Source organism: Podarcis filfolensis (assembly GCF_964270895.1).
Source record: "Podarcis filfolensis genome assembly, chromosome: 4".
Classification (NCBI taxonomy): Eukaryota; Metazoa; Chordata; class Lepidosauria; order Squamata; family Lacertidae; genus Podarcis; species Podarcis filfolensis.
In genome coordinates, this window is record NC_139607.1 from 103957990 (window position 1) to 103975844 (window position 17855).

The window sequence follows — 17855 nt, forward strand, 5'->3', positions numbered from 1 at the left end:
TGGGCATCAATGGCTGTGTGTGTGTTAAGCTATCTAAGAGAATAATCATAATAAATTAGCTGCCTAAATTTCAAGGGAGATGTCTTTGTCCCCGTCCACTTGGCCCTCAGGGGGTTGGCCAGATACATACCTGGCCCTCAGAACAAAGAAAAAGGGACCCCACCCCAGGAGTCTGTCTTGAGAGCAGCAGAGAGTCCAAGCGCAAGAAAAGGAGACAGAAGCAGGGGAGTGGGGGTGGGGGGAGCAACTCCTGAGGACCCCCAGGTGAGGACCCCCACTAGAGCCAGGCATCCATTTTCCACAAGATACAAATTATTCCCTTGTCAGTCAGTTCTGACTTCTAGCATTTACTCGAAGGCAGGAGCAACTAGACTGATTCACCTAAGAGAAATCCCTTCAGTTGCCTCCACATTTTGCATCGCAATCTTCCTTCTAGGAGGGCTAGAGTTTGATTCCTCCTCCTCCTCTTCTCCTTCTTCTTCTTCCTCTTCTCTCCACCTCCTCCAACTCCGTCTTCTTCTTCAGAAGATATCTCATGGTTTGGTACAGTCCCACCCTGGTTCCTAGGAAGACTCATCCATGCTTGCTCAAGGAACATGCAGATGACACCAAACTGGGAGGGGTGGCTAACACCCAGAGGACAGCATCACACTTCAAAACGACCTTGACAGATTAGAGAACTGGGCCAAAACAAACAAGATGAACTTTAACAGGGAGAAATGTAAAGTATTGCACTTGGGCAAAAAAAATGAGAGGCACAAATACAAGATGGGTGACACCTGGCTTGAGAGCACTACATGTGAAAAGGATCTAGGAGTCTTGGTTGACCACAAACTAGACATGAGCCAACAGTGTGACGCGGCAGCTAAAAAAGCCAATGCAATTCTGGGCTGCATCAATAGGAGTATAGCATCTAGATCAAGGGAAGTAATAGTGCCACTGTATTCTGCTCTGGTCAGACCTCACCTGGAGTACTGTGTCCAGTTCTGGGCACCACAGTTCAAGAAGGACACTGACAAACTGGAACGTGTCCAGAGGAGGGCAACCAAAATGGTCAAAGGCCTGGAAACGATGCCTTATGAGGAACGGCTAAGGGAGCTGGGCATGTTTAGCCTGGAGAAGAGGAGGTTAAGGGGTGATATGATAGCCATGTTCAAATATATAAAAGGATGTCACATAGAGGAGGGAGAAAGGTTGTTTTCTGCTGCTCCAGAGAAGCGGACACGGAGCAATGGATCCAAACTGCAAGAAAGAATATTCCACCTAAACATTAGGAAGAACTTCCTGACAGTAAGAGCTGTTCGGCAGTGGAATTTGCTGCCAAGGAGTGTGGTGGAGTCTCCTTCTTTGGAGGTCTTTAAGCAGAGGCTTGACAACCATATGTCAGGAGTGCTCTGATGGTGTTTCCTGCTTGGCAGGGGGTTGGACTCGATGGCCCTTGTGGTCTCTTCCAACTCTATGATTCCATGATTTCTCTTCTTCTGACCTAAAACTTCTCTAACTAAACAATGTATATATTGAACTTTATTACGGCCATTGGCCCATCACACAACAGTTTCCCATACCAACATAATGTACTTAAAACTCCAATTTTAAAACCGCCAAAGCTTACAAAAAACAGACAGGAACCAAAGCAAAATAAAACAAAAGACCAACATCATACATTACACTAAATTTGTAACATAAACATCGCCCTCTACTCATAAATTAGTAGAAGACATCAATGGTGATATCACCTAATTACATCCTAAAACATAGATCATAGTTTAGAGGGATTATCCGAGCCGCACAGGAGTCCGTTTCTCTTCTTTAGGGATAGAACGCTGATCAAGAATCTGGCAACCATGAGTGATCTTAAGGGGTCATCATCATTTAGTAGATATCTCAGTTTGGCTTCATTTGTATCATCGGCAATTCCCTTTAGATATTGAGCAAGAAACTTGCTCCTGGCCGATGAATGAAATGCACAATCAAAAATTATGTGATGCAACGATTCCGGTGCCCCACAATTACAATCACATAAGAGCGATATCTGTCCATTGGAGAATCTATTTCTCAGCACGTTCGATGGGAAGGTGTTGAATCTTGCCTTTACAAAAGCATATCTATGAGCCGAAGAAGTTAAGGAATTCAAATAGTTTGGGAGCCTTAAGAGGGGTAATAAACCAAGGTTTAGAGGTGAGCAGGTACCATTGCCCAAGACCATTTTCTGCTGCAAGTCCATCTCCTCTAGTTTACAGGTTACTGTTCTTTTAGCTGGAACTATATCCTGCTCTAGTAATTTGGATGGGGAGATTCCCATTGCCGTAATTTTCAGTTGTAAATTTTTTACCCATGGGCTCTGGAAATCATCTCTCCACATGCATTGTATCAAGTACAAGTTTGGGAGATTGTGCCATAGAGATAACCAGTGACAAAGTATGTGCTTCCACAGAGCGTTTTCCAGGGATACAATATTAAGTTCCATGCGTAGCGCTGTATTACTTACACAGTTGGGCAGTTTCAATATCCCTCTTAAAAACTGATTTTGAATAACCTCTAGGTGGGATAAGTTGACAAAAGTCCCCCAAATTGAGATGGCATAAGCAATTGTCGGGATCACCTTGGCCTTGAAGACTTTCAACGCCGATGGGATATGAAGGGCCCCATCGGTGAAGAAAAATCGCAAGATCGCCAAGGAGATAGCTTTGGCTCTATTTGTAACATAGGCTACATGGGCCTTCCATCTAAGGTTATGTTGTAACCAAACTCCCAAGTATTGGAATCTATAGACTTGTTCGATGACTCTCCCATCAATTCTCCAATTATGGAGTTTCCGGCTCTTTGAGAAAATTAGAATTTCTCTTCTTCTGACCTAAAACTTCTCTAACTAAACAATGTATTTGCTTTATAGGATTTGCTAGCACCTCATTAGCACAGGCAGAACTTGGCAGAAGACCAAAGGGTTCCTTCCAATCTCTGAGAGCCTTCCTGAGAGCACAGATGGATGAGCAAGGCTCAGCTGACCCTGGAGCAGGAAGAGGCCATGCCATCCAATCTGGGAGCAGTGGGGGATTCTGGGAAAACTCTGTGCAGAAGATCCTGGGTGAGGAGGACACCCTCCGCTCAGAGGGGCAGAGCCAGCAGTTGAGGCAGTTCTGCTGCCAGGAGGCCAAAGGACCCCGAGAGGTTTGCAGCCGACTCTACCACTTTTGCCACCAGTGGCTGAAGCCAGAAAGGCACACGAAAGCTGAGATGCTGGACCTGGTGATCTTGGAGCAGTTCCTGGCTGTCCTTCCCCCGGAGATGGAGAGCTGGGTGAGGGACTGTGGAGCAGAGACCAGTTCCCAGGCGGTGGCCCTGGCCGAAGGTTTCCTCCTGAGTCAGGCAGAGGAGAGAAAGCAGGTGAGAGAGACCTTTCTCTGGATACTCCCAAGGGGCTCCAAACAGGACGGAGAACATCCCATAATGCTCTACTGTTGGCCCATTCTTTACCTGGGAATGAGATCTAACACCCTTAAAGCTTCTGTCTTTGTCATTCTCTTTCTAACATTTCTCGCCATTCATTCTCTGTTTTTTTTGTTTTTGTTTTATAAATTTTTATTGATTTTCCAACACATATTAAAAGACAATACAAAACAATACAAAAACAAACAAACACATAAACACGTATAATTTCTTAACCCTTTTTTTCTTAAACCTTCTTTCAGCGACTTCCCCATACCTCCTTTTTCTGCATCCCTGTTTTAAATCTTTCCAGCAACCCCTAATTTCAATTACTTATGGCACTTTCTTTAAATCCTTTTTCTCATATCCAATTGTTTGTCACTGCAATTCTATTTTACATTACCCAAGACATTTTAACACTCATTAATTTTGCAACAGTTCTTAAGATAAACTTTAAATTTCATCCAATCTTCTTCCACCGTCTCTTTCCCTTGGTCTCGGATTCTGCCGGTCATCTCAGCCAGTCCCATATAGTCTATCACCTTTGTCTGCCATTCTTCCAATGTGGGTAGCTCTTGTGTCTTCCAATACTTTGCTAAAAGTACTCTTGCTGCTGTTGTCGCATACATAAAAAACGTCCTGTCTTTCCTTGACACCAATTGGCCTACCATGCCCAGGAGAAAGGCCTCTGGTTTCTTCACAAAAGTGCATTTAAGCACCTTTTTCATTTCATTATAAATCATTTCCCAGAAGACCTTAATCCTTGGGCACGTCCACCAAAGGTGATAGAAAGTACCTTCAGTTTCCTTACATTTCCAACATTTGTTATTGGGCGTATGATAAATTTTTGCTAGCTTGACTGGGGTCATGTACCACCTATAAATCATTTTCATAATGTTCTCTCTCAAGGCATTACATGCCGTGAACTTTATACCGGTGGTCCATAACTGTTCCCAGTCAGCAAACATAATGTCATGTCCAATGTCTTGTGCCCATTTAATCATAACTGATTTAACCGTCTCATCCTGTGTATTCCATTTCAACAGCAAGTTATACATTCTTGACAGATTCTTAGTACTGGGTTCCAAAAGCTCTGTTTCTAGTTTCGACCTCTCCACCTGGAAGCCAATTTTCCTGTCCTGTTTAAAGACTTCATTTATCTGGTAATAATGAAGCCAGTCTCTTACTTTAGACTTCAATTTCTCATAACTCTGCAATTTCATTTTCCCCTCCTCGTACTCTGTAATTTCCCAATATTTCGGCCATTTGGATTCCATATTTAATTTTTTCACTTCCTTAGCTTCCATTGGTGACAACCACCTGGGGGTTTTATTTTCCAACAAATCTTTGTACCGAATCCAAACATTATATAGAGCTTTTCTAACAATATGGTTTTTAAAACCTTTGTGGATTTTAACCTTGTCATACCATATATATGCATGCCAACCAAATCTGTTATTGAACCCTTCCAAATCCAAAATATCTGTGTTTTCAAGAAGCAGCCAATTTTTCAGCCAGCAAAAAGCCGCTGATTCATAATACAATTTTAAGTCCGGCAGGGCAAACCCCCCTCTTTCTTTTGCATCAGTTAGTATCTTAAATTTTATTCTGGGCTTTTTGCCCTGCCAGACAAATCTAGATATATCTTTTTGCCACCTCTTGAAACAATCCATTTTATCCACAATCTGCAATGTTTGAAACAAAAATAACATTCTCGGCAAAACATTCATCTTAATAACAGCAATTCGGCCTAACAAGGAAAGTTTCAAATTTGACCATATTTCTAGGTCTTTCTTCACTTCTGCCCAACATTTCTCATAGTTATCTTTAAATAGGTTCACATTCTTGGATGTCAAATTTATCCCCAGGTATTTCACCTTCTTTGCTACCGTTAAACCAGTATCACTCTGGAATTTCTCTCTTTCTGCAACTGTTAAATTTTTATCCAATACTTTCGTTTTCTGTTTGTTCAGCTTAAAACCTGCTACTTGACCAAATACTTGTATTAACTCTAAAACTCTTCTCGTACTAGTGTCTGGCTCTTGTAAAGTTAAAACTAAATCATCTGCAAATGCTCTCAATTTATACTGTTTTGCTCCGACCTGAATCCCTTTAACCAGCTGGTCCCCTCTGATCATGTTTAATAAAACCTCCAGGACAGATATAAAAAGCAATGGGGATATTGGGCATCCCTGTCGTGTCCCTTTTTCAATAGCAAATTCTTCTGTAACCACATTATTTACAATCAATTTTGCTTTTTGTTCAGAGTAAATCGCACTTATACCATTCTCAAAACCTTGGCCTACCCCCATCCCTTGGAGATTCTTTTTCATAAAACTCCAAGAGATATTGTCAAAGGCTTTCTCCGCATCCACAAATATTAACACTGCCTTAGTATTAATATTAGCTTCCAGTAACTCCATAATGTCTATTATATTTCTCACATTGTCTGACAAATGTCTTCCTGGAAGAAAGCCCGCTTGGTCTTTATGAATCTCCCCCACCAAAACTCTTTTCAATCTTTTTGCTAAAATGTCTGCAAAAATTTTGTAATCCACATTAAGTAATGATATAGGGCGGTAGTTCTTAACCTGGTTCTTCTCAGTCTCTGACTTTGGTATAAGTGTGATATAAGCCTCTTTCCACGATTCAGGTGCCTTCTTCCCCTCTAAGATTTCATTACAAACCTCCTTCAACGGTTGTATAAGCCATTCTTTCAAAGCTTTGTAATATCTGGAGGTTAGTCCATCAGGTCCTGGAGATTTTCCCAATTGCATACTTTGAATGGCTCCCTCAATTTCTTGATCAGTTATCTTCTGGTTCAAAATCACTTTACTTTGTTCAGAAATTTTTTGTAATCCGTACTTTTTAAGAAATTCTTCTATTTCTTTTTCATTCACCGGCCCCTGTGCATAAAGTCTCCTGAAATAACTCTGAAAACAGTTTCTGATCTCATTTGGTTTATAAATGTTCTTTCCTTCCACTTCTAGATTTGTAACCATATTCTGTTTTTGTCTCTTCTTCAATTGCCATGCCAGAAGTTTCCCACATTTATCTGCCGATTCAAATGTCCTTTGTCTCATTTGTTTTATCTTCCATTCTATCTCTTGGTTCATCAATTCCATGTATTGTCTCTGATAAAACTTAATTTCTCTCAATATTTCATGTGACTTTGGTTTAGATCTCATTTTTTTTTTCTCCTTCTTTTATCTTTTCCAAAATCTTATCCTTCTTCTCATTGTGTCTCTTCCTTTTTATAGAATTCTGTTGTATTAAAAATCCTCGCATAACGGCTTTACTTGCGTCCCAAATTACTCTTTTTTCCACTTCTGTTCTCAGATTTATCTCAAAGTAATCCTTCAATACCTTCTGGGCCTTTTTATACACCTCTGCATCTCTAAACAGGGAATCATTCATCCTCCATCTAAAGGATCCAGCTGTTGTTAGGTTCATTTCCATCTTTACAGCATTATGGTCGGAGCAAGTCTTTGGGCAGATTTCCACTTTCTTAATCTTTGATGCCATCCCACTAGTTACCCATATTTGGTCAATTCTAGTCCAAGTCATTTTTGCCTCAGAAAAGAAAGTTCCCTCTCTCTCAAGAGGGTTCCTTATTCTCCAAATGTCAATCAGGTTCATATTGTCAGTCATTTCAAAAAAGGTCTTAGGTAGTCTCCCATCCTTGGAGACCACCTGTCTTTGTGCTTTGTCCATGTTTGTAGAGACCACTCCATTCATGTCTCCCATTAAAACTACATTATAGTCCAAATAATCCAATAATGTCTCATGCAATTTCTTAAAAAATTCTGACTTCCCTTCATTCGGTGCATAAATTCCTATAATCAGTAATTTTTCTCCTTGAACCTGAATTTCAATTGCCAAATATCTTCCTTGCTCATCTTTAAATATTAATTTAGGGGCTAACTTTTCCTTTGCATAAATCACCACTCCTCTTTTCTTCACTTTATCCGATGAAATAAATTCTTGTCCTAATCTTTTGTTAATAAGTAATTTTCGGTGTACTCTAGTCACGTGGGTTTCTTGTAAACAAATCAAGTCCAATTGTTCTTTTTTTAAGATATGAAAAACCTCACGTCTTTTTCTGGGAAGATTCAGTCCATTACAATTCCAACTTAAAATTTGCAGAGACATCTTGTTTTTTACTTAGTTATTCCTCCAGCTGCTCCAAGCAGATCTTCTTCTGTTGGTGTTTTAATCCCAAAAGATAAGTTTGAAATGTCTGGTATTTCTGCTAGGTCCGTAGGTTCCACCGTTTCCTTCAAAAGGTCCTCCTCGTTCCTTGCCAGAAATTGTTCTTTGTCTTGCACTGTTTTTATCTTGATTTTCTTTCCTTTATAGTTGAAAGACAGGCCTTGTGGAAACTCCCATCTGAATAGTATGTTGTTCTTTTTCAATAGGGTGACCAAATCCTTATAGTAGGTCCTCACTTCCAAGATATATTTAGGAATATCTTTAAAAATCTGCACACGAAAATCTTCAATCTCAAGGGCTCTTTGAAAATGTAAATTTAATATCTTGTCTCAGAGTTATCAGACAGTCTTTTGGGCTCTTTCTATTTTGTCTCCTGCCCAGTCTGAAAGCAGTTATTATCTTAAATTCCTCTTCTTTCAAGTTGTCCTGCCAAAATTCCAGAAATTCTTTTGTAAGAAAGTCTATCAAATTGTCCTTTTCATTTTCTGGAATCAATCTTAATCTCAAATTTCTACTTTTCCTCTGTAATTCCAATAAAGACAGGGCCACATCATGTTCTTCCAGCTTTTTGCAGACTGGTACTAACTTTTCCTGTGCTGTTTCTGCAGAAGTTTTTGCCTCCTCTGCAGAAGTTTTTGCCTCCTCCGCAATCTTTCTGGTTATCTCATTTTCTTGGACTAATTTGTTTATTGTCTCTGTATTTAAATCCAATTTTGTTGACAGCTCAGTCAGCTGTTTGGAATTTTCAGTGCTCTGCTTTGTGAGCACTTCCAAAGATTCATTTATTTTGACTAATGCCCGTGTCACTGTCGCTGTATCCATGGAAAAAGTTGTAGCAGCTGCAGTTGGATTGGTAATTGAGCCCCTTCTTTTGTGTTCAACTTTACTCTTAGCTCTTGTTATTCTCTCTTCTGTTGGGCCACTCATATCCCAAGGTCGTTCCCACGGGAATTACTTTCAGATGGAAAATTCCACAAGCCTGTTCCTTACAGTAAAAATAATAACTGTTTTCCTGCAGCCTCTAGAGGGAGCAGTCCAAAGTTCCAAGTGCAAAGAAACAAAGGTTCCCTTCAAAGGTAACAAAAATAACAACCAATTGTCCAATATTTTCTAAATAGTGGCAAATTGTAACTTTCCAAAGTGCCAAACTTATAGCAAGTAGGGTCTTTACTTATTGTAAAAAGGCAAAGCACCAACTTTGTAGCAAATCTCTAATGACAGCTCTCAGTCCCGGTGGCTCACTTTCCAGGCAGTCCTCCCCAAGGGTTCAAAACGGCAGAAATTTCCCCTTCTATGCTTCTTCCATGCAGGTAAAACAAGTCAAAGATCTTCCCCCCCTGCCCCTGCCTGCTAAGGGGGGGATTTAAGTCCAATGTCTGAGTCCGTCAATTTTAAAGTTGCTTCCTGTCAAATTGCAGCTTCCTATTTCGTTGCTTTAGTTACATGCAGTCCGAGGAAGGCAGACTTCCTTATTTTTTGCCTTCTCCGTTTTCAGCCAATTTCTAGGTATTTTCTTTTAAAGTTGTTGTTCAGTCTTACTCACGGGTAATCCAATTAAGTTCCAAATGTCAGGAAGGAATCGGCGCTCTCCGTCAAATGGCGACGCGGCTTCACTCCACGGGCTGGGTAGCGGCTCTCAGCACCGCGCTCCCCGATGCCGCTCCGGAGCCTTTAAAAAGGCTCCTTTGCAGTGAGGGGGGGCGCTTAAGGTGCCCACCGAGCCTCCTTGCTCTCAGGCTTCCGCGCCTGAGATTTTAGGGGTCCCCGCTTCGCCGTAGCGGTCAGACCCGAACTCGCGAAGCAGCCTCCCTGAGCAGAGCTCAGCGGGAGGCAGCCATTAGACGCTGGCGCCGACCGGAAGTCCCTTTCTCTGTTTTGAATCCTTGTTGCTCTTTCAGAAAAGGGATCGTTTTGCAGAAGTGGACCTGGATTCCTGTGAGGCAGAGAGGCCTCCGTTGGACACCAGAGAGAGGCCACTGGGTAAGGAGGAAGGTGGCTTTTCTCCGTTTGGTCTCGTTCTGTTGGTTTTCCAACTAATCTGTGAGTTCTTTTTTTTTGGGGGGGGGGTGGACAGTTGGGAACAAGGGTCCAAAGGAAGGGAGAAGTAGTTTTGCACAACTAACATGAAATGGGCACAAGCGTTCAACTGCACTCAGCAGGAAAGGCTTTCTGAAAGGCCCATCTGTCGTTAGAGATGCCCTGTTACACCTGTGAGAGAAGCAGGCACTCCTGGCATTCTGCTTACCTTTTTTCTCTTGCAGGTGACAGAATGATGCCGGCAAAACCCCTTGATCCACCTTTTCATGGGGGCAGAAGAGAAACAGCGGCTGTGGAACCAGATCAGGTCAGGGGAAGCTGCCTTGCGGGGACAGAGGCCGAGGGATGGAGCAATGTCATGGACTGGTTGGGCACAGAGGAATGGTGGGAGGAAGCAGCTGGGGAACCAGGAAGGGAAGATGGCTCAGAGCCCAAGGAGTGGAGGTGGAGGAAGGATGAGCGGTCAGAGGGAGAAGAGGGAGAAGCCTGGGAAGAGGAGGTGTCAGAAGCTGAAGGGGCAACAGGGCTTAGTGAGCTGGGAGACTCTGAGGCAGAATGCAGTGCAGAATCAGAGGCAGAAGAGGAAGGAGGCGAGTGGGAGGAGGGAGCTCGAGAGGCAGAGGAGAGTCAGGAGAAGGAGGAGCCACTGGGGGCTCCCTCTCCTTCTGCCAGAAGCCACCCTCCCTGCTCGTCTCTCAGAGCCAAGAGAGGTCTAACATGGAGGAGCAAAGGCAGGCTGCACACTGGCGCCCTGTTCAATCGTATGCTAGAAACCCCCGGGGGGGGGGACTTAGAAAGTTGTGGGGAGCCTGGGTCTTCACTCTCTTCAAACTTTGCACTATATAATCTCACTTTTCATATACCTCCACACTAAAGAAACTTCTACCTAGACAACTAGTCCATTAATTGATTGACAGTGCAAACTGACAGCCCCTCCGGGAATGAGCTGCTCTTCTCATTAGGCCTGAAGCTCAGCCAAGTCTGTGAATATTGTGTTCTTGCTGATAAAGAGTTAATTCCAGCTGTGAACTATGGGATTTCCTGCCCAGATAACTCTGTGACACCAGCCTTCTGCATGTCGCCTGTAGGATTCATCTGTAGTTGCAGTTTTCATGGAATCCTAGAGTTGAAAGGGACCCCAAGGGTCATCAAGTCCCACCCCCTGCATTGCAGGAGTCTCAGCTAGATCACCCAAGACAGATGGCCATCCAAACTAGGCTTCTTGTATTTCTATATTCATCAATGAATGCTAAAATAGGCTTCTAAGCAGTGGACAGACGATAACAAATAATGTCCAGGATTCACCTAGTCAGCCCCATCTGCTGCAAAATGGGGCCTGCCCCCCATTCCTCCCCCTCTCCATGCCCCCATGAACCCCTTGAATTTGGCTCTAGGGCATTGGGAGGGAGCCTCCCCAGAACAACTGACGAGGAGAGGAGAAAGTGGATCCTTCCATTGGGGAAACTGGAATCCCTGCGTAGGCAGAATAACGTGGAAAACATAAGGTGGAGAGCCACCTATTTGCACAAAGATGAATACCCATAGTTAAAATGCAGAACAAAAGAATTCAATTAAAGCATTAAAATAGCTACCCATAATTAAAATGTGCAGCAAAGCAATCCTACTGAAATAACGCAGCAGAATTAGATAAACTAACAGATAAACTAACTAACGCAGCAGAATTAGATAAACTAATGTGCAGCAAAGCAATCCTACTGAAATAACGCAGCAGAATTAGATAAACTAACCGGTGAGACAAGAAATTCACGGAAGACTGGAGTAAATTGAAAAGTAATTGTGAAGAACAGACGACGTTTGTAGGGTTGCAAGAAGTTTTGTGAGGAGTATTATTGGAAGTATTGCAAAAATGGAGAAGGGGGAGGAGGATTTCTTTTTTTTTTTTTTAATAAATTTTTTATTGGTTTTTCCACACATAATACAAAACAATACAACACAATACATAGACATACAAACATATAAACACGTATACTTTCTTAACCTTTCTTTTCTTAAACCTTCTTTCAGCGACTTCCCCATACCTCCCCTTTCTGCATCCCTGTTATCAATCTTTTCAGCATCCCCTAATTTCAATATAACACTTTCTTTAGATCTTATTTCTCATATCCAATTGTTAATCGCTGCAATTCTATTTTGCATTACCCAAAACATTTTAGCATTCATTAATTTTACAACAGTTCTTGAGATAGATTTTAAACTTCTTCCAGTCTTCTTCCACCGTCTCTTTCCCTTGGTCTCGGATTCTGCCGGTCATCTCCGCCAGTCCCATATAGTCTATTACCTTGGTCTGCCATTCTTCCAGTGTGGGTAGTTCTTGTGTCTTCCAATACTTTGCTAACAGTACTCTTGCTGCTGTTGTAGCGTACATAAAAAACGTCTTATCTTTCCTTGACACGGGGGAGGAGGATTTCTTAAGAGATGTAAAGGCAATATAAAGTTAAGAAATGCATAAGAAGTGGTTAAAACAGTGGATCATCAGAGGTGCTGATGGAAGTCTAAAAAGATTGTATAAGTGATACGTTTTGTGGTACATTTTATAATTTATTAGTTAAAATTTATATATATATATATATATATATATATATATATATATATATATATATAACACAGCAATTAAGAGGAAGGAAACAACAGAGCATTGTGTAGTAGATCATATCGATCCTGTCTCAGAGGAGGACATTTCCCTTTTTCTTTTAGGGTCCAGTGTGCTTTGAAGATGTCGCTGTTTGTTTCTCAGATGAGGAGTGGGCGTTGCTGGATCCTGACCAGAGAGCTCTGCATAAGGACGTCATGGAGGAGAATCGTGGGATCGTGGCCTCTCTTGGTAAGGCTCCCTGTGGGATCGTCCTATCTGCCTGGAAATTCAAAAAATACCTCTATGTGACAAACCTCATACATTTCCACAGAGCTCAACAGCGCCCCCCACAACACCTGGGAACCTAACACCCCCACAATAAACCTTGAACAGCAAATTACAGTTTTTTCTGTCAAAAATCTTCCTCCAGTTCTGCCTTTTTATACCACGATTCGGCTGGTCTGAACTGCCCAGGCATCTTAAATGTCAGCTTCAGAGTTGTTCGGAAAGATAAGTAGCTTCTGTCAGGTTTTCTGTTTTCGTTTTCTTGGGTTGACCAAAGAGATGTCTGACATTGGCGATGGAGGGGATGCTATGACTGGGCCAAAGAAAATCCATCCCAGAGAAGAGCCAGACTGACTGAATCTCAGGTAGTAGTACCAGTGATGATAATAATAGTAATAGTAATAATTTTTATTTATCCCCTGCCCATCTGACTGGGTTGCCCCAGCCACTCTGGGCAGCTTCCAACACATATATAAACATGAAACATTAATAATAACAATCTGATCCCGTAATAAAAAGCACATTAACTTTAAATGAACAACTGATACTAGTGGCTAAAATCGTGGAAACTTTTTAAAAAGTGTGTTTCCAAGGTTTGATGGCTCATAACACCACTTTTTTCGGAGTGATACCATAGGAAAGATAATTTAATGAAGAATGCAATGCAATAACTTTTATGAAAGAGTATTTATTAGAACAGCAGTCATAAAAAAGAAATGTGAAACACATAGAAAAAAGGAGATATACAGAAATTCTCACCATGTCAATTAATACTGGCTTCGGTAACCTTTAGCTTTAATTCCGGCCTTACAACGCCTTCCCATGGAGTGAAGCAAGTTTTTTAGTTCTGCAGCTGTGATAATGTGAAACCAAGATGGAATTAATAATAATAATAATAATAATAATAATAATAATAATAATAATAATTTTTTATTCATACCCCGGCCTCCCCAGCCAAGACTGGGCTCAGGGTGGCTACAACCAATAATAAAAACAAGTTGATTAAAATACAATTAAAAAGATTAAGATACAACATTAAAACATTAGGATGCAGTCTCTTCACGGGAGGAGAAAGGAAAAAGAAAGAGGGGGAGGGAATCAAACTGATTCTAAGCCAAAGGCCAGGCGGAACAGCTCTGTCTTACAGGCCCTGCAGAAAGAAATCAGATCCTGCAGGGCCCTGGTCTCATGAGACAGAGCGTTCCACCAGGCCGGAGCCAGTGTTGAGAAGGCCCTGGCTCTTGTTGAGGCTAATCTAACTTCCTTAGGGCCTAGGACCTCTAGGGTGTTGCTATATATGGACCTTAAGGTTCCCCATGGGGCATACCAGGAGAGGCGGTCCCATAGGTACGAGGGTCCTAGTCCGTGAAGGGCTTGAAAGGTCAAAAGCAGCACCTTAAATCTGACCCTGTACTCCACCGGGAGCCAGTGCAGCTGGAAAAGCACTGGGTGAATATGCTCCCATGGCAGAGACCCCGTGAGGAGCCTTGCTGCAGCATTCTGCACCCGCTGGAGTTTCTGGGACAGCTTCAAGGGCAGCCCTGCGAAGAGCGAATTGCAGTAGTCAAGCCTGGAGGTGACCATCGCATGGATCACGGTGGCCAGGTCAGGGCGGGAAAGGTAAGGGACCAACTGCTTGATGCAGCGAAGGTGGGAAAATGTCGACTTGGCTGTTGTTGTAACCTGTGCCTCCATGGAAAGGGAGGCGTCAAGGATTACACCCAAACTCTTAACTGAAGGCAATGGCAAGAGAAGGGAGTTGGTCCCTCATCCCCTCATTTCGCTTGGCCTATTCCCAGGCCATTCCAGCAGTGGAATAGGATTTCACATTCAGGCTCAAGTATTTGATTTATATATTCGGGGGCATTTACGTTCCCATTAATGACACAAATTCTGCCCACACCTTTTGCTGTCATACAACCCAAGATCATCACACTGTCTGGGTGTTTCACGGTCAGTATAATGCAAGTAGGATGTAAATCTTCTCCGATTCTCCTCCTCGCGTATTTCATGCCCTCACTACCAAGCAAGGAGATTTGTGTCTCACCGCTCCAAATAACACTGTCCTATTGTTCCGCTGTCCAGTTACCATGAGTTTTAGCCCAGTTTTATCTTTTCCACCTTTGCTTGAGAGATAATGGCGTTTCCCTTGGAATTCTAGCATTTAGACCAGTCCTTGCACCCAGCTTCACATTACATTGCGCCATGTCATCTTGTAAACACCCAGATGATTTTCTTCTGTCCTGTAGGCACAGTCTCTTCATTCTTCGATTGTCACTTGCTATTGTGCACCTTTTCCTGCCTTTACCAGTCTGATTTTGTAGCCTCCTTATGTTGTTGTTTAGTCGTGTCCGCCTCTTCGTGACCCCCTGGACCAGAGCACGCCAGGCACTTCTGTCCTCCACTGCCTCCCGCAGTTTGGTCAAACTCATGCTGGTAGCTTCGAGAACACTGTCCAACCATCTCATTCTCTGTCGTTCCCTTCTCCTTGTGCCCTCCATCTTTCCCAACATCAGGGTCTTTTCCAGGGAGTCTTCTCTTCTCATGAGGTGGGCAAAGCATTGGAGCCTCAGCTGCAGGATCTGTCCTTCCAGTGAGCACTCACGGCTGATTTCCTTCAGAATGGAGAGGTTGGATCTTCTTGCAGTCCATGGGACTCTCCTTATACCTCTTCACAAATATAGAAAGGCCAGCTTTGGTTAAGTTTTCCTCAATCTTCTTTTTTCTTTTTTTAAAATGAATATTTATTGAATTTTACAACAAATAAAAATATCTCAATCATCATGTTATATACAAATGTTCTCCCTCCCGTCCTCCGGACTTCCCTCAACTCCCCCTCTATTGAGTTATTTAGTTTTATTTATTGTGTCCTGCTTTATGTAAAAGTAGATTCCCTTATCATTTCTCTAATTTTTCTGTTACTATAATAAAGTTGTGAACGTTTATTCAGACCCTGCCAGTTGTTTTTTCTGCAAATAACCTGTAAATGGCTCCCAAACTCTTTTAAAATCCTTTTTGTCCTTCTCTCGTAGTTTCTCTGTTAGCTTAGCCAATTCTGCACAATTCCTCAGTTTTTCTTACCATTGTTCTTTTGATGGTATTTCTTCCATCTTCCAATTTTGTGCAGTCAAGATATTTGCCGCTGTTGTAGCATACATAAATAATGTCCATTTTTCTTTTGGCAGCTCTTGATTTGAGATACCTAACAGAAAGGCTTCAGGATGTTTACCAAAGCTCATTTTGAACATTTTTTTTCAGTTCATTATATATCATTTCCCAATATTTTTTAATGCATTTGTATTCCCACCACATATGATAAAATGTTCCTTCCTTTTTCTTTACATCTCCAGCATCTCTTATTTTCTTTCTTAAACATCTTTGCCATTTTCACTGGTGTGATATACCATCTATACATCATTTTCATATAATTCTCTCTTAATAATATACAATCTGTAAATTTTATATCAACTTTCCACAATATAAAATAACACACTAACAAAAGTCAAGCTAAGCAAGTTGTGCTTCCTTTTTCTGGTTATTCCGCTATGACTTTTGATAGAATACAGATAATTACATTCTTCATTAAATTATCTTTCCATTGATACATAATTTTGTGGTATTACTCTAAAGGAAGTCGTGTTACGAGCCATCAAATATCTGAAATATACTTTTCCCCCAAAAGGCTTCCATAATTTTGGCCACTACTGTATATCAAACAAATCAACATTCAACAATCCATTAGAATATATGAATAAAAATGTTGGTTAATGACAACCAACAAAGGCAATGAACAAAGACCCAACTCCCTTCAGTTCTAATTGATTTGTTCCAGAGGCTCTAATCCCTTTTTTGTCTCCATTGCAGATTTTGATGAATTGGAAAACAAGAACAAGGATGAACATGACAAAACCCCCGGAGAGGAGAAGCCACGCAAAAATTTGGAGTATGAAGAGAGCTGCAGTCAGAGCTCCCATTCCACTTCCCAACAAAGAAATCTCATTGGGAAGAAACCCTATCAGTGCGTGGAATGTGGAAAGAGTTTCAGTCAGAGTTCCCATCTCACTTCCCATCAGAGAATTCATTCAGGAGAGAAACCCTATCAGTGTGTGGGATGTGGAAAGAGCTTCAGTCATAGCTCCCATCTCACTTCCCATCAGAGAATTCATACAGAGGAGAAACCATATCAGTGCATGGAATGTGGAAAGAGCTTCAGTCAGAGAGGCCATCTCACTAAGCATCAGAAAATTCATACAGGAGAGAAACCCTATCAGTGTGTGGAATGTGGAAAGAGCTTTAGTATGAGCTACAATCTCACTGAGCACCAGAAAATTCATACAGGAGAGAAACCCTATCAGTGTGTGGAATGTGGAAAGAGCTTTAGTATGAGCTACAATCTCACTGAGCACCAGAAAATTCATACAGGAGAGAAACCCTATCAGTGCGTGGAATGTGGAAAGACCTTCAGGAAGAGCTCCCATCTCACTTCCCATCAGAGAAGTCATACAGGGGAGAAGCCGTATCAGTGTGTGGAATGTGGAAAGAGCTTCAGTCAGAGCTCCTCTCTCACTTCCCATCAAAGAATTCATACGGGAGAGAAACCCTATCAGTGTGTGGAATGTGGAAAGAGCTTCAGTCAGAGCCCCTCTCTCACTTCCCATCAAAGAATTCATACAGGGGAGAAACCCTATCAGTGTGTGGAATGTGGACAGAGCTTCATTCAGAGTGCTAATCTCACTAGGCACCAGAGAATCCATACAACGGTTGGAAAAACCATTATCCAGCTTTAGGAGCCAGGCAAATCCGCACCTTGTTAACCAGGCCTTTACCTGATTGACATCTGATGCCCTTTTAAAATGTGATAAGGAGGGGGGGGGTTACAGATGTATATTTTGTGTTTTTATATTGTCTTTTTATGTTGTAAACGTCCTGAGACATGTGGGAACAGGAGTCGACTTTTAGAGGCTGAGGGGATTTTGCCCCCCAATGATATATTTGAGGGGGGCACCCCCCAGTTGATAGGCATTGCTATTCCAATGCCCTTTATGCATCATGTGATTGATTGTGCAAAGCAGGCCTTACCTGGCCCCTCCCGCCAATATTTTATTCAAGCTAGCACCACTGGGTCGAGTGGTATACAAATTAAATAATTACATAAATCGCCTTCCTTTGCACATGTTTCAGCTTGTCAATATCCTTATTTATTATCATTTTTAATATTTATGTGCCCTCCATCTGGAGAAGAGGAGGTTAAGGGGTGATATGATAGCCATGTTCAAATATATAAAAGGATGTCACATAGAGA

The 17855-nt window shown here is 41.9% G+C and overlaps 2 protein-coding genes across 7 annotated transcripts in view; one reads left to right on the forward strand and one right to left on the reverse strand.

Moving 5' to 3' along the window:
• Positions 1-17855, reverse strand: part of LOC310760704 (uncharacterized protein) — a 395412-nt gene that overhangs the window by 119637 nt on the left and 257920 nt on the right. The gene's annotated exons all lie outside the window — the stretch shown is intronic.
• LOC310760669 (uncharacterized protein) overlaps positions 1-17855 on the forward strand; it is a 93823-nt gene that overhangs the window by 616 nt on the left and 75352 nt on the right. Inside the window, exons 2-5 of the mRNA XM_083609576.1 lie at positions 2894-3384; positions 9537-9618; positions 9900-9982; positions 12391-12517. Of these exons, the coding sequence (XP_083465702.1) occupies positions 2983-3384; positions 9537-9618; positions 9900-9982; positions 12391-12517 (694 nt within the window). The 5' untranslated portion in view covers positions 2894-2982. The remainder of the gene's footprint in view (positions 1-2893; positions 3385-9536; positions 9619-9899; positions 9983-12390; positions 12518-17855) is intronic.